The 20,738-nt window shown below is 43.5% G+C and overlaps 1 protein-coding gene across 10 annotated transcripts in view; it reads right to left on the reverse strand.

The window, feature by feature from the left end:
* Positions 1-20,738, reverse strand: part of LOC123762901 (mitochondrial potassium channel ATP-binding subunit) — an 848,556-nt gene that overhangs the window by 257,283 nt on the left and 570,535 nt on the right. For all 10 annotated transcript variants that reach the window (XM_069302215.1, XM_069302213.1, XM_069302219.1 and 7 more), the window contains 3 exons: positions 16,890-17,093; positions 5,827-5,946; positions 5,181-5,284 (listed from right to left, as the gene is read on the reverse strand). In XM_069302215.1, coding sequence (XP_069158316.1) covers positions 5,181-5,284; positions 5,827-5,946; positions 16,890-17,093 — 428 coding nt within the window. The remainder of the gene's footprint in view (positions 1-5,180; positions 5,285-5,826; positions 5,947-16,889; positions 17,094-20,738) is intronic.

Here is a 20,738-nt window from a genome sequence, read left to right on the forward strand (position 1 = left end):
CTTGTTATAAAGTTGTTACAACTTGTTGTAAAGTTGTTACATCTTGTTATAGAGTTTGTATGATGTGTTAGAAATTTTTTACAATATGTTAGTTGTTACAACTTGTTAGATAGTTGTTACAACTTATTAGATAGTTGTTACAACTTGTTAGAAGGTATTACAACTTATGTGAGTGTCCTAGCAACATACATAGCAGTTTCATCGTGTGTTTGGTGGAAGGAACCCCCCTACCTTAACCAATTCAGCCAAAAGACCTCTAAAGTGAGGGCCTCACAATTAGGGAATGGCCCCTTGTTCAAGGAAGGTGCTGAGATTGGGCACTCGAACATCTGACAAAAGCACAGGAAGGAGGTGGCCCAATGGTTCATTCCTTGGAGATGGGATGGAACCAGGACAGATTATTGGTGAGGACGTTGGACACCCTTTGAACATGACTGGCACAGAGAGCAAAGTCCCAAGAACCAAGCAACCCAACAGGGAAAGAGGGTGAAAGAAAGGCGAACCGTGTGCAGATGATGAGTCAAAATAACTTTGCTGAAGATATGATGACCAAATCACATACCAGAAGATGAAGAGATGACAACATTTCGGTCCATCCTAGACCATTATCAAGTTGATTATTATCTCATTTCTACAATCAACTGGATAATGGTCCAGGACAGACCGAAATGTTGTCGTCTCTTCATATTTTGTGTGTGATTTGGTCATGAAGGCGAACCACACCTCAAGGTGAAAAATAGAAGGTGTGAACAGAACCAAGGTCGAGGTACTCAACACCTCCAAATCTGGGGCCCTAAACATTAACTAGGGCTGCTCCAGGGCATCCAACTAGGCTAACTGAAATCACTGCAATCCAGAAAACCAAACATGCATAGCAGTCACTGCCTGAGAAGCCCACACATCAGGAGGGCTGAAAGGAGAGCAACATGACAGCAGTAAACCCCTCATGACTCAGGGTCGACGGTGTCACTGACCCAACAGGCAGAAAGCAGAAGCAGATGGACCGAATGTCGCCAAGTGGCACTGAAAATGCACAACCCTCAACTTTCATGAAGCGAGAGCTGGTTCAGAGGGGTGGGCGGGGGGGGGGGGGAATACCCAGAGGACCTCTGAACCCAAGCAGATTTTTAGAGCCTGGGGGGGGGGGGGGGAATCAACTCCAACAGGAATCACCGGTACTGGGAATGCTATGCTGGTCCTTCCAAGTATCGCATCAATGGGAGAACAGCAGAATACAAGTAGGCCAACAAAGCGAGTCCAACTCGGCTGTGAAGGCCGACCTCAGTGTGCTCGGTAAAGCGTGCAAACCACAGTGCATCCCAACAGCCAATGTCACTCCCTACCCAAGAAAAGACAAAGTCAAAGACACCTGACTCACCCAGAGCGAGGGCCACCACAAGGAAGGAGGACCCCTAAGGGAGCGACTCCCAAGCACTCCAGGGAAAATAATCTTGGCAGTGGAAGGGCAGTACTGTGGAGTGCACAGTGAAGATAATCTTGAGCACATGCAGTTCCAAGCACTCTTAACTCCTGGCTCATGCTACACCAAAGTGCAAAGGAACAGCCACAAAAGCATAAACCACCACTTAGCTGCAAACAGAACACTGGAGCTAGAGAGACAAAGAGGGGACCAGACCCACACCACTATTAGAATAGAACTGAGGGTAGAGCAGCTGGTTGACTGCAGCATGCCTCCCACCTCCCTTCCAAATGAGTGAGGGAGGTGGAGCAAATGAGCCAGTGCTAGTTTCATAAAATTGTTATCGTTGGAATACAAAGTTTGGCGAGTTCTTTAGTGAATGTCGAGGCTCTGATCTCGTTTGAAGCCACCAGTGATTTGGTTTGTTTCACTGGCTTTCTGGGTGCTTCCCTGGTGGTGGCAGACATGAATAAATTAATATAAATTTTATGGTAAGTGCCACCACTCCCTGCACCTCTATGAGGAAGGCCAGGCTTTGGGTCATGGTTCCTGGTAGGCCAAGAGAAGTCTGCAACTGATGGGACCCAGCAGTATGGCTCACTATCTGCGAAAGTAGCATCAGGGGAGCCACAATGGGCTCCCCCTAGAAAGGTGCAAATATCAAGAGATACTCAACGAGATCAGCAATCATGCTTGTGAAATGTTAATTAATCCTGTAGCATGTACCACTAATGCTTAGACTGAAGTCCAAAAGGAAGACTAACCCACTTATTTTAATGACCTAGGTAGGAGCAACATGTTGAACACTAAGTTTGAGTGTAGCAAGCACCACCTCACTCCTCATCACCTGGTGATGAAGAGTGAGGTGGTGGGCGAGTAGTCATTTGATAGTAAATGAAACCTCAGTTATCGTATGCCCCTGTTTTCATATTTTTCGGTACTCATACTCAATTTCTTCTAATAATTTTATTCAGTACTCGTTGTTTGCCTCGGTGTTCGGAGTTTGTTGATACACATACGGGCCAACCGACCACATGGCTCGCTTTAGTTTACCAGTGTCTCCCACCTAGTAATAACCGAGCTTGAATTCTTTGTTAAGAATTTAATTGTTTTTGTGCTTTTTCTGGTTTCTGAACATAAAAGTTCTTATTATATATCATACCATGGGTTCTATGAAAGTCAGTGGTAAAGATCAATCTAAGAAAATAGTTGTAAGGATGACAATAGAGGAAAAACAAGAGGTAATCCATAGTGTAACAATGTGATGTCTTGCTACAGACAAGTGTTAAAACACAGAGAAAAACAAGGGTCTATAGACAGATATTTAGTAAGACAAGCAAGCAGTGAGCCACAACTAGGTCCTAATGGTATGCTTGCATAACATAAAAGAGAAACCCCCAAAAATGTCATCAATGCCTGATATTATAATGGAGGGGGACTCCCCTTCCAAACACTAACACTTCTTCCCTCCTCCTCACTATCTTCCATACACCAACAAGAGTCCTCCATAAAGGTAAGGTACCTATGAGTAGTTTTCTGTATAAAATTCATTTTTTAGTTAATATTTTTGGGGGGTGTGGACCAGATTAATTCAATTTACATAATTTCTTATGGGATAATTCGTTTCGGTTTTCGTATTTTCGATTTTCGTATCATCTCTGGGAATGGATTAAATACGAAAACTGAGTTACCATTGTAGTTTGGAAATTTCAGAATTTGTTTGGTATATTTCTTGCAGTGTTGTCAAGTGTTGTGGCACCTTTCATTGTTGTAGGGAATTTACCTTAACCCTTTAACTGCGCAACGCGCCTGCAGGCCCAGGCTTCAGGTGTGCAACGCGCCTCTGGGTGTTTTTATTTTTCACGTTCCATTCAAAACTCCCGCAGCTACATGGGGTTCACATCAGCTTCCTCAGGGCTCTTGTAAACAGACGCCATCTTTAAAAAAAATCATGGTCCACATTGCCGGGTGCCAGAGCCTCAGTACAGTAGTGAGTGAGCAACCAAGGCTGGCGCTCGCAGCATGAGCACACAGCACTGCTGTTCAGCGTGTGACCACAGCATCTCCTAATATTGTCAATATATATATAATCTGTTTTATTTAGCCATGATAGTATTATAGAAGAGCCCGAGTGTGATAATGACTAGGTACAATGTTCAAATATCAGTGATTCAATGCTGTTCACGATGTTCACAGCGCTAGCCACAGCATTATATCGTCAATGTAGGAACCTTCAAACGTCTTTTTAGGTTCCTTTTCAAAATAAACTTGTGGTCACTTATTCACTTACAGATATTAGTGACCAGGATTGTGGTTATAATGAGCGTTGTGCGTAGGAGGGAGGAATTTTGGTGAGGGAGGGAGGAAGGGAGAGAATTGAGGTAGCCTCACTGTGTGGCAGTAACTCTTGATTTGCCCACCATACTAGTTTCGTTTTTCGCTATGGGGAACACACATGTACATGGGTATATACAGTGTGTGTGGAATAGTGTAATAACAGCATCAGGAGTATGTTGTGAGGAGCTATTTTGGTGAGGGAGGTGACGTCGTAATCGTGGCATCGTCTGCTGTCTGCTGTGTGATTTGTCATGCAGTGTATGGTGGCCACTGTACTGTTTGGACACAATACCGGCTTACTTGCATAGTTCTGGTAAATAAAACATGTAGATAGGTATATATAACATGTGTAAATTGTGTAATAAATACAATAACAGTATGGTGGGAGGAGCAATGTTGGCGAGTAGGATGTTGGAGTGAAGGAGGGCTGGCTGGGTGTGGCTGCTCTCACTCGCGGTGTTCTGAGTGTGTTGATGGTGAATGTATATAGTGTGTGACAGTGTAGAGTGTGTACATATGTTGTAAATATACATAAATGAACATGAAACATTGGTGTGAATAACTGTATGATTTGGAGGAGTAATGTTGGTGAATACAATGTTGGAGGAGTGAGGGAGGGCTGGCTGGGTGTGGCTGCTCTCACTCGCGGTGTTCTGAATGTGTTGATGGTGAATGTATATAGTGTGTGACAGTGTATAGTCTGTAAATAGATTGTATATATACATAAATTAGCATGATACATGGTAAATATGTGCAACATATGTGTACACAAGTGTCATGCACGTAACACAGTGTTTTCGGACAGTACGGATGTTTTACTGCCATAATATAGTGTACGTGTTCATTATACATAGGATTAGCATGTAAAAACAATTAAAATGTATTTGGAACAGTGCGCAAAAAATGTGCAAAAATATATTCGCGGCAACTCGCACGCCCCGCCCCGGGCACCCCACCGGCCCCGAGAGCATACTGCTCTGGCGCACGGGGAATTATGACGTCACGGCCCACCTTTCGGACCCCATAGCAGCCAAAGTAATTACAATTTCGAACTTGCGTTGCTATACCCATATACAGGGAGGGGTTTTTGACATTTTCCGAAGAAAAAATAATTTTTTACCAAGGTTTCATTTCCTGCGCACTGGGGGGATGTCATATTTATAGGCCGCGCAGTTAAAGGGTTAATAGTGAATGGATCTGTGATCCTTACATGCTCCTTGCCCCTTTGGGGAGGCATGGCAGGTTCTTTGGCATGGCACTTGCTGCCAATGGACACAGATTGTCACAAGAGCCACATATTGTCTTCCTGCAGCATCAGTGCCATAAGCTAAGACAAGATAATGTGGGGGGGCCTGGTCAGAAAACGATTCAAATATATCATGCAGTATAATTATCAATATGAATATACTGTACTTTCACTTACCTTTCTAGCAACTGAGCAACAGTAGACTTGCCACCCCCTGATACACCAACCAATGCCACAACACGACCAGCTGGGATGTGTAGACTGAAGTTGTGCAGCACCTCCTTGAACATTGGAAGGTTTGGTGATGTGCAAATACAAAGTTTTTAAGATTTTTATATTATATTTCATAAGGTTCATTCTGCTGAAAAATAAGGAACAGTATTTTTGGTAGAGATCCAAATCATTATATCCTCATCCAATATACCAGTTCAATAAGTCTATATTGCTCCTTTCTTCAGATGCTACAAAAATTTATCATGAATTTATAGAAAAAAGGATGTGAATATAAATACATTATGTAGCTGTCTTCTGAATGTCAGACACAACCCACAAATATGAAAATAAAAGAACTGATGGCATTTTTGCCTGTCCTGGACATTACCACCATATTACATGACTTGAAAATGGTCCAGGGTGGAGCAAAACATTGTCAATTCATTTATTTTCAGATTTGTGGGTTGGTGTCAAATTTTCAGCCATGTTATTGTGATTCTTGACTGCTTTTGAATGTTATTTCTACTTTATGATTATACTAAAAAGTAAACATCAAAGCTAGTAACCTAAGAATTCTTAAAGGTCAATGATGACTACTTTTTCAACATACCTGATCAGATCTTGTAGGATAAGCAAATGAAACATTTTTGAACTCAATATTTCCCATCAGAGAATGATATGGGATTTTTGCTCCCCCTCTTAAAGGTATTGTTGGCTCTAGCTTGACATACTGAAACAGATAACCAGCGTTAAATGTAATGAAAAGCCATTTTCTGTGTGAGCCCCGGAGGCTCCATGGAGCTTATCGGGCTAATGTATGTTATATTAGACCGGGACATTAGCTAAGGAGTTCAGACCTACCAGGGACCAGCGCCAGAACCTGGCTCCTTCAGAGAGGTTTCAGAGAGCAATGGCCCTGGAAAACCTCATTGTGGTTGGGGTTTTCCTTATCTGCCATCGACCAGGGTTAGGCACCCAGAAAGGTAGGCATAACAAAACAAACCCCACTTGGTAAAAAACTTAAAAAGAAAACCGAACAGAGAGGTAGAAACTCCCTACAATCCCAAGGAAACAAGCAAACAAGCAAACATCACACTTTACTGCCGTGCTGATTGTCCGTGCAGCCCTCCCTGGTTGATGGGGTTCTGGGAGTTCTTCTACTCCCCAAGCCCGGCCCGAGGCCAGGCTTGACTTGTGAAAGTTTGGTCCACTAGGCTGTTGCTTGGAGCGGCCCGCAGGCCCACATACCCACCACAGTCCGGTTGGTCCGGCACTCCTTGGAGGAATAAATCTAGTTTCCTCTTGAAGATGTCCACGGTTGTTCTGACAATATTTCTTATGCTTGCTGGGAGGATGTTGAACAACCATAGTCCTCTGATGTTTATACAGTGTTCTCTGATTGTGCCTATGGCACCTCTGCTCTTCACTGGTTCTATTCTGCATTTTCTTCCATGTCGTTCACTCCAGTACGTTGTTATTTTACTGTGTAGATTTGGTACTTGGCCCTCCAGTATCTTCCAGGTGTATATTATTTGATATCTCTCTCGCCTTCTTTCTAGTGAGTACATTTGGAGGGCTTTGAGACGATCCCAATAATTTAGGTGCTTTATTGCGTCTATGCGTGCCGTATATGTTCTCTGTATTCCCTCTATTTCAGCAATCTCTCCTGCTCTGAAGGGGGAAGTGAGTACTGAGCAGTACTCAAGACGGGACAACACAAGTGACTTGAAGAGTACAACCATTGTGATGGGATCCCTGGATTTGAAAGTTCTCGTAATCCATCTTATCATTTTTCTGGCTGTCGCAATGTTCGCTTGGTTATGCTTCTTAAACGTTAGGTCGTCAGACATTATTGTTCCCAAATCCTTTACATGCTGTTTTCCTACTATGGGTACATTTGATTGTGTTTTGTACTCTGTATTATGTTTAAGGTCCTCATTTTTACCGTACCTGAGTACCTGGAATTTATCACTGTTAAACATCATGTTATTTTCTGATGTTCATGTTATCACATCATGTTAAACATCATGTTATTTTCTGTTATTTTCTATTGAAAACAATAACAGTGTGGTGGGAGGAGCAATGTTCGCGAGTAAGATGTTGGAATGAGGGAGGGCCTGTCTGGGTGTGGCTGCTCACACTCGCGGTGTTCTGAATGTGTTGATGCTAAATGCATATAGTGTGTACATATGTTGTAAATATACATAAATGAACATGAAACATTGGTGTGAATAACTGTATGATGGGAGGAGCAATGTTGGCGAATACAATGTTGGAGGAGTGAGGGAGGGCTGGCTGGGTGTGACAGCTCACACTCGCGGTGTTCTGAATGTGTTGATGGTGAATGTATATAGTGTGTGACAGTGTATAGACTGTAAATAGATTGTATATATACATAAATTAGCATGATACATGGTAAATATGTGTAACATATGTGTACACAAGTGTCATGCAAGTAACACAGTGTCCTCAGACGGTACGGATGTTTTACTGCCATAATATAGTGTACGTGTTCATTATATATAGGATTAGCACGTAAAAACAAATAAAATGTATTTGGAACTGTGTGGAAAAAATTAACAAAAATATATTCGCGGCAACTCGCACGCCGCCCCGGGCGTCCTACTGGCCCCGGGAACGTACGTCACGGGCGAATGGGGAATGATGATGTCACGCGCCAACTTACAGACCCCATAGCAGCTAAAGTAAGTACAATTTCAAATTTTTTTTGACATACCCATACTGAGGGAAGTGTCGGAAAATCCGACACCATTTAATAATCATACAGATAATAGCTGTGTTGTATAAACAAGTTAACCATAGAAAACGTAACTTGTAGTGGAATTACCGTCTATAGAAAACGGGATATCATCACCACATACTATTATAATTCACCAGCTATTCTGCTGGGAATTGTTCTTAAATACATTAGTCTTTGGACTTTACCATCATAAAAACATCTTATATAAATTAACTTAATTATCAATATTAAAGTAGAGTAAATGTGACCCTTCTATCACTTTCTGAAATCTGGACAAAGTAGGCCAGGCGTCAGAGTGGGGAAGGAGGGCAGCCATTGTTATACGAGACCAGAGGCTCACACGGGAGCAAATTCGGCTCCTGTTAATTTTACTTGGACGTAGTGTTATGGATACCAAAGGTGTACCATCTGTCAACACGCTGTCAACAAATCAAGTTAAGTGTTCTTTCCGAAACCCATTATTTATCATTAGTGGCCATTAATGTCATTATATAGGGTGACCCGGTTAGATCACATGGAAGCCTCAAACTAAAGGTAATTAAGCCAGGTCTTCATGTTCCATGTACTGTTTTCTCTGATATACTTGTCATATATAGGTATCTGGCTTCACAGCTAGCGCACTTTTGACAGGTCAAGACGAGGATGCAAGATTTGTGCACCAGTTACTGGGTGATATGGAAGCTACCTCAAAGAGGATAATTTGGTGTCTACACCCTAGTTATACCTGGTGGACTAACCTGCTGTACTATAAGATAAGGAACCTCTTTAATGTATGTAGTTATTTCTGTAGTTTGATTGGCTGCATATATATATTAATTTAATAACCCCCCCCCTAATGTGTAGAGGATCGATTTGTGAGATTATGAGATTATTGCAGAAATACAGTCCACTTATCATTATACAAATTGCTATCGAAGTATATAAATTAACGTAAATATAAATTCATATAAATTAAATAAATATAAATCTCACAGGTCGGTTCCCACATTATTTGGTCATCTTCGAACCGGATGACGGATTATTTGGACCTTCGGAACCGGAATATTCGGTCCTATGAACCCACATTTGGTCATCTTAGTACCGGATGAACCAGTTAACCAGTGGATTCATTAAATATACTAGTGCAGTGTTATTTAAACAAAGCCAGCAGTCAAGACGGCAGCGTAGCCTCGAGGGAGCTCAGGAGCCTCCCTCAGCCCAGTTCAGCTTCGTCAGCGGTTTCATGCACACCCACAGATATTTGGTGGCGTGTTATTTCGTGAAATGACAGCGCTAATATAGAATCCAGCCAAATTAGTGACTGTGTCTTCGCGAGATTGTTCACGGATTTCGTGGTGTTACATTTCGCGAGAGATTATCTACGAATTTTGTGGACTTTATTTCGCGAGGTCACTAATAATATTTAATACTTCTAGATAATATTAGAAGTTTCATAGAGGCTAATTAAGAGGCTATTATCAATAATTGTGTATATTATTTCTCCAAAATAGAGAATTATTTAATATATATTGCACTAGTGATCACAGTATAATATTTACTAATTGCCAACCCACAACAGGGTAGGATATTAACCATTGACTAGTTGAACTATTATCGTTCATCCTAGTCCCATTATTACCACAGTCAGTTGTACTATATTGATCAACCTAACACCATTAATGAATGGTCCAGACCCTATTTTGGGTGTAATTTTTATCAACTCGAGTTGAGTTGTATATATAATAATTTACTTATGATCATTACACCTTTGAGTGATTAATTAGTGTCTCTACCATCCTAGGGTGATATAGAAGAGCTAACCTAAAGGTACTTCCAGTGACACTGGTTTATCACTCAAATCATTAGTGTGTATGATTGTATATATATAATGTGTATTAATTTTAAGTGCTAACCTCTAGTAGAGGTAGGATTATTGCCTAGTGAGTGCAGAATTTACCCTAGGCTACCATCAGTGCTTGTTCAGTATTATGAGCAGCCCAAATACAAGCCCCACAAGGCTTCACCAACTAGCCAGTATGGATAATGCAGGGAGAATGAAAAGAACCCTTGCAGGTCTTAAAGGCCACTTAACAAGACAGATCAAGAAATGTGAAGATTTGTCACAACAATCTCAAGTTGATTATGCTGACCTGGAAAGCTATTATCAAGCAGCTGCAGGTAAATTTGAGCAAATCAAATGCCAAATGGCTGTCCTTGTGGGGACAGACTACTACCATCAATTCATTGGTAGCCCTACTAAATATCAGGGTATAACCATGTTAAACTCTGCAGGAGGTAAATTACTCTCAGGCCCAGTATCAAGCCTGAGGAGACCTATGCCTGCAGATAAACAATACCAATAGAAATCTAAATTTGTCAGCTGATTATATTTCTCCAGTAGCATTATACTAAGGAGATTACAGCTGACTATAGTAACAGAGGTTGATGTTAGTATCATCATTTGAAGCTGGAGATGAGTTCATGAGGCCTCAGTGGCAAATCAGTGAACAGTAGCCTAAAACAGCTACAAGTCACTGCGACCAATGTCACTGAACCCACTGCAGTCTCAGAACCATACTTTACTTTAATGATGAGCTATTCAATCTTCTGAATCAATTAACTAAATTAAACCCTAATAAATTTGATGACTGATTTGATACATTTATTATTTAATCAAGATGTATTCCATGGGCCTCAGTGTTTATATATCAGTGACCAGTTACCTGAAGAAACTTCAAGTTATATCTAATGTCACTGATCTCATTGCAGTCCCTGAATCATACTTGACTGTAGTACTTGATCACATTCAGTCTTCTGGGTTAAATAATAAGTAATTAGGCTTGAATATTAGCCTTTCAAGAGTTGACAGGGAAATGAAATCGCATTAGACTTCTAACCCCTGCAACTCTAGTACGGGACATCCGTCCTGTACGAACAGACGCACAAATGTGTGATTACTAACTACTAACATCAAATTAATGTAATAATTCGAAGGAGGAGTATCGGTGTTCGTCTGTTCTAAAGAGGACTTCGACCCGTGAGCAGCCCCCTGGGGAATTATGTCGGAAAATCCGACACCATTTAATAATCATACAGATAATAGCTGTGTTGTATAAACAAGTTAACCATAGAAAACGTAACTTGTAGTGGAATTACCGTCTATAGAAAACGGGATATCATCACCACATACTATTATAATTCACCAGCTATTCTGCTGGGAATTGTTCTTAAATACATTAGTCTTTGGACTTTACCATCATAAAAACATCTTATATAAATTAACTTAATTATCAATATTAAAGTAGAGTAAATGTGACCCTTCTATCACTTTCTGAAATCTGGACAAAGTAGGCCAGGCGTCAGAGTGGGGAAGGAGGGCAGCCATTGTTATACGAGACCAGAGGCTCACACGGGAGCAAATTCGGCTCCTGTTAATTTTACTTGGACGTAGTGTTATGGATACCAAAGGTGTACCATCTGTCAACACGCTGTCAACAAATCAAGTTAAGTGTTCTTTCCGAAACCCATTATTTATCATTAGTGGCCATTAATGTCATTATATAGGGTGACCCGGTTAGATCACATGGAAGCCTCAAACTAAAGGTAATTAAGCCAGGTCTTCATGTTCCATGTACTGTTTTCTCTGATATACTTGTCATATATAGGTATCTGGCTTCACAGCTAGCGCACTTTTGACAGGTCAAGACGAGGATGCAAGATTTGTGCACCAGTTACTGGGTGATATGGAAGCTACCTCAAAGAGGATAATTTGGTGTCTACACCCTAGTTATACCTGGTGGACTAACCTGCTGTACTATAAGATAAGGAACCTCTTTAATGTATGTAGTTATTTCTGTAGTTTGATTGGCTGCATATATATATTAATTTAATAACCCCCCCCTAATGTGTAGAGGATCGATTTGTGAGATTATGAGATTATTGCAGAAATACAGTCCACTTATCATTATACAAATTGCTATCGAAGTATATAAATTAACGTAAATATAAATTCATATAAATTAAATAAATATAAATCTCACAGGTCGGTTCCCACAGGAAGGGTTTTTGAAACTTTAAAAAACAAAAGATTTTTTTCAAGAGAATTTATTTCCTGCGCACTAGAGGGGTGTCATATTTGGAGGCGGCGCAGTTAAAGGGTTAAAGACACTTGTTTTTCCCAACATTTTAACCCTTAAAGTGCGCATCACGTCATATGACGTGTTGGAAGTTGTTCCAGTCAACTGCGCATCACGTCATATGACGTGTTGAAGTACTACGCAAGATTTAAACGGCCCGCGGATACACGGGGTTCACCACACCTTCATCAGGGCTCTTGTAAACAGACGCCATTTAAAAAAAAAATCGTTGGCCAATCTCCCTGGTGTTAGGGGCCTCAGTATTGAGTGAGCAACCAAGCCTGACGCACGCAGCATGAGCTAACAGCACTGCTGTTCAGCTTGTGACCACAGCATTGCCTAAAAATGGCATAATATACTTGTTCATGCTATTATGTAGCGGTGATATTATTACAGAAGACCCCTGACTGTGATGAAACTTACCAGGGTTCTGATAATACCAGGATTGGGGTGATATTTAGTGCTGTGCGCCATGGAGGTGAGGAATAATGCTGTGATAGGGAGGATGGTGGCGATGTCTTCTGACTGTGTGTGGCCACCTTTTATTGACTGCACTCACCATACCAGCTTAGTGGTTTGCTATGGTGAACACAAATGTAGATACTTATATATAACGTGTGTATAGAGGGTATAAACAGCAAGAGGAGAAGGTTGGGAGCCGCCATTTTGGTGAGGGCGGTGGCGTCGTCTGCACAACGCCACCGTGTAGACGACGGTGTTGTTTACTGGTTACCACAATGGTCCTTGGGCACCATACCAGTTTACTTGTACAAGTATGGTTATTAAAACAGGTAGATATTTATATTTACTGTGTGTATATAGCGTAATAACACCACAAACAGTATTGTTGGAGGAGAAATATTAGTGCGTCTGGCCTTGAGGGCGGCAGCCATCAGCTGACTGTGTGAGGTCCTATGTCTTTGTGCCTTTACTCACCATACAAGCTTAGATGTACAGTTATGGTGAACAAAACATGTAAATACTTATATATAACGTCTGTATATAAAAGCAAAAACAGTATGGTGGGTGGAGAATGGTGGCAAGTCAGGTGAGGTGAGGGAGGGAGGGAGTGGCAGCCAGTGGCGGGCTGCTACTGGCTGCGACTGCACCTGCCACTCAGCATACCAACTTAGTGGTTCGTTATGGTGAACACGAATGTAGATACTTATATATAGCGTTTGTATATAGTGAATAAAAGCAAAAACAGTGGGAAAAATAATAAAAAAAATCATAAGTGGCATATATTGCCCACTATAGGGCAGGGAAGTCTGGCAAAAAACAGGGGCTGACTGAGCGTGTGTCCGAGGCGGTCTGTTGATCGCCAGCTGTCAGGCCGGAGTTGCCACAAAGAGATAATTACCTAATTATTTCAATGTCTCTGATTGATTTTTCATAGTTTTTTTGCTGTAATATTATTCAATTGTGTGTAGTTTGATATATTTATATAATAAAATGAGTGAATCATCGCTGTACTCAAAAATATGGTGTGCATATTGTTGATTCCATTATGTTCATCAATCAGTGAACAAATACTTTGTCGGTTATTACACTATATACACAGGTTATATATAAGTATCTGCATGTTTTGTTCACCATAACGAACCACTAAGTTGCTATTATGAGTCTAAAAGTAACGAGGAGTGACCGCCGTGTACCAGCCAGCCACTCACTCCCTCCCTCAAGTCACCTGACTCACCCACATTCTCCTCCTACAATACTGTTTTTGCTTTTATTCACTATGTACAGACACTATATATAAGTATCTGCATTCATGTTCACCATAACGAACCACTAAGTTGGTATGCTGAGTGGCAGTGGCAGTGGCAGGCAGTGGCAGCCTGCCACTGGCTGCCACTCTCTCCCGCCCTCACCTCACCTGACTTGCCACCATTCTCCACCCACCATACTGTTTTTGCTTTTATATACAGACACTATATATAAGTATTTACATTTTTGTTCACCATAACTGTACATCTAAGCTTGTATGGTGAGTAAAGACACAAAGACGTAGGACCTCACACAGTCAGCTGATGGCTGCCGCCCTCAAGGCCAGACGCACTAATATTTCTCCTCCAACAATACTGTTTGTGGTGTTATTACGGTATATACACACATTATATATAAATATCTACCTGTTTTATTCACCATACTTGTACAAGTAAACTGGTATGGTGCCCAAAGACCATCGTGGTAACCAGTAAACAACACCGTCGTCTGCACGGTGGCGTCGTGCAGACGATGCCACCGCCCTCACCAAAATGGTGGCTCCTAACCTACTCCTCTTGCTGTTTATACCCTCTATACACACGTTATATATAAGTATCTACATTTGTATTCACCATAGCAAACCACTAAGCTGGTATGGTGAGTGCAGTCAATAAAAGGTGGCCACACACAGTCAGAAGACATCGCCACCACCCTCCCTGCCACAGCATTACTCCTCCCTCCATGGCGCACAGCGCTAAATATCACTACAATCCTGCTATTATCAGAACCCTGGTCAGTTTTATCACAGTCAGGGGTCTTCTGTAATAATATCATCGCTACATAATAGCATGAACAAGTTTATTATGGCATTTTTAGGCGATGCTGTGGTCACAAGCTGAACAGCAGTGCTGTGAGCTCATGCTGCGTGCGTCAGGCTTGGTAGCTCACTCAATACTGAGGCCCCTATCACCCAGGAGTTTGGCCCACGATCTTTTTTTTAAATGGTGTCTGTTTACAAGAGCCCTAATGAAGGTTTGGTGAACCCCGTGTATCCGCGGGCCGTTTAAATCTTGCGTAGTACTCCAACACGTCATATGACGTGATGCGCACTTTTTCGGTAAGTTACTCAACACGTCATATGACGTGTTACGCAGTTTAAAGGTTAAGTGTTAAAGTGTGAAACTCATTCCTGAGAGCTTCATTTTCTTGTTTTAATTTAAGGACCTTTTCTTCATACTTCTTTAGCCTGTCCTCAATAATCTCTAACCTGCCAAGAAATCCTCCTTTCCTTATATCTTGCACTGTGAATCCTTTAAAACAATCTTCTGCTGGTGTGCTTAACTCTCCTTGGTAGCGGGCATCTTTGTTATTGACAATCTTTTGTTTTGAAATATATACTTTTCCAACACAGAATTTTCACTCATTTTCACTTATTTCTTGTATTTTATTTACTTTTCAGCTTCTCTATACCTTTATGTAACCTGAGACACCACTTATAGCCCTAAATCTGTTCCCAATACTTAGGCAATTGCAGATTTCTGGAGCCTGTTGCAGTGGCACTGAGCTGAGTGTTGAAATTGAAAGCTCAAAACACACGCCGCTCAAAAATTTTTGTTATACAGTTGACGCCTCACACCACTCAAGTGAGTGGAAATGACAGAAGCCCCAAGTAAAAAGAAAGGATTGTCTGCCACCCAATACACAACTAATAAGGAGAAGACCTAAACTCAAAAGAGGCTGGAACCACTAGCGAGGCATTATCCGGGTAATGTAGAAGGTATGCAAATAAAGCCTCATGAGCTGCCGCCAGAGGAACTCTAGAGGAGTAAAACCTCTGGAAGAATAAATTCGAAGAGTCCAAGGGCACTGGGGAATGAACCCAGGGAGGAAGAGCCACACCCAAATTGAATTCACACACATTGGGAAAGGGGGATGTAAAAAACCCACTCCCTGCAAAACAGACCCTCTACAGAAGGCACAAGGGACCCCGAAGTGTCAAATGAAACCCAATGGCTTCCATATTCAGCTCTCCCCCAAGCCCCCACAACTGCAGAAGAGGACCCCAGGGAACAACTGTTATCCACTCCCACTGCCCAGGATAGAGATTGGAGTCCAATGGAGAGGCCTCAAAGGAGGGGACTGGCTGAAATGTCCCACCCAGAAGCCTTGTTGGGACCAGTAGGCTTAGCTGCTTCCATGCCCCGAATCAGGAGGGACAAACCCCAGAGCTGACCAAGCCACATACTAAGCTATATCCTGCTCCAACTCCAAAACACTCAAATGCTTTGCAGCCAGAAGTAGGGAAGAAAAGATCAGAGGAAGAGCGAGCCACACCCGAAGTAAGAGGTGGTGTTGAGGGAACCATGGCCGACCCCTCACAGTGTTCAAGAGAGAACTGGATAAGCACCTCCAAAGGATACCTGATCAACCAGGCTGACTCATACATCAGGCTGCAAGCAGCCGCGTCCAACAGCCTGGTTGATCAGTCCGGCAACCAGGAGGCCTGGTCGACGACCGGGCCGCAGGGACACTAAGCCCTGGAAGCACCTCAAGGTAACCTCAAGGTATGGTTGAATTACCTAACACCTCGAAATCCAGGTCCCTGAACACCAACTCGGGCAGCTTTTGATAGTTCTTGAGGCTGCGGTCTCGATTCGATCATTTGTTTATATTGTCTGTGGAATTCATTTAGCTATTTCAAGGCTTTGGTCTCTTCAAGCCCAGCAGAGGCCTGTATTGGTTCACTAACTTTATTAATGCATTCTCAGTGGGGTGGGGGAGTGTCACCCACTCTCTGTGCCTCTGTGAGGGGAGGGCTAGGTTTTGGCTCTAGACCCCAGTAGGCCAAACTCCACAGCTGATGTGACCTGGTAATTGCGAGCCATCTCAGTGAGATAGCTTCAGGAAGCCACAAGGGGAATCCCTCAGAAAAATATACAATCAGTAACTCACAAAGAAATTACAAAATATAACTAGTTAATTAATTTTGCAAAACTTCACAATATACAGTCACTGTTAGATAAATAAATGTTCTGCTCCTCCTGGAAAAGTGAAAATTTATGACTAGTGTTAAAGAAACATGTCTCTTACCTCAAACACCCTTGCACCAGCACTAATGCCACGAACATAAGTGCCAAAAAGGATGCCAAGCTGAGCTAGTGACCGCTGTATGGTTTGACAAGCCACCAGAAAAGACATGAGGTCACCAGGTTTAATCTGATTGTAGGACATTAGATTACCTCCAATGTATAACGTTCCCATCACTATAAAATTCAGGAAGAGATTTGAGCCAGCCTGCAAATAAATTTACATGCAACATCAAATTATGAATACTATATATATATTTTGCTTGTATGGAAAATGTTTTATTTAATTTTGAAGTAGTTGCTATTTATTTATGTATAACTTTGAATGAAAAGTTATTTGAACAGCTCAATCCATGAAAATTAATGCATATATGCTGAAAAACCAGGTTTGAAAGTAATGAAATACCGATTTCTGGGTAAGCCCAAGTGACTCCCTGAAGCTAGTACAATATCTACTCAATTTAACAACGTATATGGGCTATACCCATATCGTTAACCACTGCACTGCACAATGCGCCTTGAGGCGCTAGATCAGTGGTGCACAAGGTGCCTCAGGGTACTCGTAGGTACAGTATAGTGTAGCATTCAAAACTCCTGTGGCTACATAGGGTTCACATCAGCTTCCTCAGGGCTCTCATAAACAGACACCATTTAAAAAAAAATGTAGGCAACATTCCTGGGAGTGAGAACCTCAGTGAGCAACCAAGGCTAGTGCACACAGCATGAGCTAACAGCACTGCTGTTCAGCTTGTGAACACAGCATCGCCTAAAAATGTCAAAATATATATGTAACTGGTATTATTTAGCTATGATAGTAGTACAGAAGAACCTTACTGTGATAAAACTGTGTACAATGTTCAGATATCAGTGAATCAATACTGTTCAAGATGTTCACAGCGCTAGAGACGGTACACTGCCATTATTTCGTCCTAAGAATCTTCAAACAACTTCTCATGTTCCTTTACAAAATAAACTTGTGGAAAATTATTCATTTAAAGGATTTAGTGACCAGGATTCTGATAATAGCAGGATTGTGGTGAGAATTAGTGATGTGCGAAGATTGGTGGAAGGAGTATTCTTAGTGAGTAGGGAGGGAGTGTTGGCGTCGTCTCCTAGCATCATCTGCTGGCTGCCATGTGACTTGTCATGCAATTTTTTGTTCCAACTATGTTGTTTGGACACCATACCAGCTTAGTTGAACGGTTATGGTGAACAAAACATGTAAATATTTATATATAACATGTGTATACAGTATAGTATAATAAAATCACAAACAGTATTGTGGGAGTAGCAATGTTGGCGAGTTAGGTGTTGAAGGAGTGAGGGGAGGGCTGGCTGTGTGTGGCAGCCCACTCTTGTTTTTAGGACTCACCATACCAACTTAGTGGTTCATTATGATGAACACAAATGTTGATACAGTGCTTCCTCAGACTAACGAACCCCGCTCTATCGAATTCCCGGAAGAGCCGAACAAATTGAATTCGGTACCAAATGTTCAGTGGAACATACAAATGTTCGATTAAGTGAGGAATGTTCGTCCAAGCGGTCACCGAGGCCGAGCGTCAGAGCTGGCTGTCATCAACTATGATTCGCCAGAGTGTAAACAGTTATGTAGTGTTTTATTATCCCTACCCATTGTTTCTAGGGAGAAATGGTGATAAAAATGGTGATAAAATGGTGTCAGGGAGGCATTGGTGAGAGAGTTGTTGTCAGGAGGCAACACGTGCTCCCCCGCCCCCACCCTCCTTCCTCCACCTGACCACAGAGACCACCTACTACCTCACTCTCCTCTCGTCGTCAGATGCCAAGAGTCAATTTAATGATAATTATCGCATTATCTACACTGAAAATAGCCTTTTTATTAGAAAAATGTCATATTGGAGCAATAATAATGGTGAAAATTGTAATATATACAGTACATATTTTAAACAGTTTGAACACATTTCCTTTTCACAGAATTTTTAATACAATTGGGGTGTAGATAACAGCCGGCATTGTGTGGCCGGCCGGTCGCTCCCTGAGCCATTGGGGGGGGTGAGGGGTGGGAGGGGGGGGGTTGTTTCCTGGATCCCTCCCTCCCTCCTCTAACAGCCTACGTACTGTACTAATATCTATTTAGAATAAATTTTGAGGAGGCCAATAAAACAAGCACAGGTCGTGTGAACGTTGGGCCTTGGTGAGGTGGCTGGCATCATTTGTGGTGGTGTCAGGGGAGGCAGGCGGTGTCAGGGGAGGCAGGTGGTGTCAGGGGAGGCAGGTGGTGTCAGGGGAGGCAGGCGGTGTCAGGGGAGGCAGGCGGTGTCAGGGGAGGCAGGTGGTGTCAGGGGAGGCAGGTGGTGTCAGGGGAGGCAGGTGGTGTCAGGGGAGGCAGGTGGTGTCAGGGGAGGCAGGCGGTGTCAGGGGAGGCAGGTGGTGGAAAGAGGCAGGCGGTGTCAGGGGAGGCAGGTGGTGGAAAGAGGCAGGTGGTGTCAGGGGAGGCAGGTGGGGTCAGGGGAGGCAGGTGGGGTCAGGGTAGGCAGGTGGGGTCAGGGGAGGCAGGTGGGGTCAGGGGAGGCAGGTGGTGTCAGGGGAGGCAGGTGGGGTCAGGGTAGGCAGGTGGGGTCAGGGGAGGCAGGTGGGGTCAGGGGAGGCAGGTGGTGGAAAGAGGCAGGTGGGGTCAGTGGTGGAAGGTGTTGTCAGGGGAGGTGGAAGTGGAGAGAGAAGGGTGGTGACCACGCATGGTTGCCAAACCTCTCATTCATACTCTATTATAAATCTCAATCTTAGCTGTAAAATATTTATGCCAAAATATGTTAATTTTCGTGTATTAATATACATTATTAATCATTAACACGTTTTATTGTTTCCTGAAGAAAACAATAGCTGACTTGGCATTGTGGTGTGTATGGCCGGGTACCTGGGGGGGGGGGGTGGGGGGGGTCCTGGAGGTGTGAGAGGAGACCTGTCAACCCATCATTTTTTTTTGTCGGGCGAGTTGAGACGCTTCCAAGCCTGCTGCTTCAATACACGGTGTGGGTGGTGTGGTATGGTTTGGGTGGTGTGGTGTGGTTTGGGTGTGGGTGGGTTGGTGTGGGTGGTGTGGTTGGGTGTGGGGGGATGATGTGGGTGGTGTGGGGTGTGTGGGGGATGATGTGGGTGATGGTGTGGGGTGTGTGGGTGGTGGGGGCGAATGGTGTTAGTGGTGTTGGGGAGGGTGTGGGGGTGTGGGGGATGGTGTGGGTGGTGTGGGGGATGGTGTGGGTGGTGTGGGGGATGGTGTGGATGGTGTGGGGGATGATGTGGGTGGTGTGGGTGGTGGTGTGTGGATGGTGTGGGGGATGATGTGGGTGGTGTGGGGTGTGTGGGGGATGGTGTGGGTGGTGGTGTGGGGTGTGTGGGTGGTGGTGTGGGGAGTGTGGGTGGTGGGGGCGAATGGTGTTAGTGGTGTGGGTGGTGTGGGGGAGGATGGTGTGGGTGGTGTGGGTGGTGTGGAGGGTGGTGTGGGGGATGGTGTGGGTGGTGTGGGTGGTGTGGAGGGTGGTGTGGGGGATGGTGTGGGTGGTGTGGGGGATGGTGTGGGTGGCGTGGGGGATGGTGTGGGGGATGGTGTGGGTGGTGTGGAGGATGGTGTGGGTGGTGTGGAGGATGGTGTGGGTGGTGTGGAGGATGGTGTGGGTGGTGTGGAGGATGGTGTGGGTGGTGTGGAGGATGGTGTGGGTGGTGTGGGGGATGGTGTGGGTGGTGTGGGTGGTGTGGGTGGTGTGGGGGATGGTGTGGGTGGTGTGGGGGATGGTATGGGTGGTGTGGGGGATGGTGTGGGTGGTGTGGGGGATGGTATGGGTGGTGTGGGGGATGGTGTGGGTGGTGTGGGGGA

The sequence above is a fragment of the Procambarus clarkii genome, chromosome 47 (assembly GCF_040958095.1).
Source record: "Procambarus clarkii isolate CNS0578487 chromosome 47, FALCON_Pclarkii_2.0, whole genome shotgun sequence".
Classification (NCBI taxonomy): domain Eukaryota; kingdom Metazoa; phylum Arthropoda; class Malacostraca; order Decapoda; family Cambaridae; genus Procambarus; species Procambarus clarkii.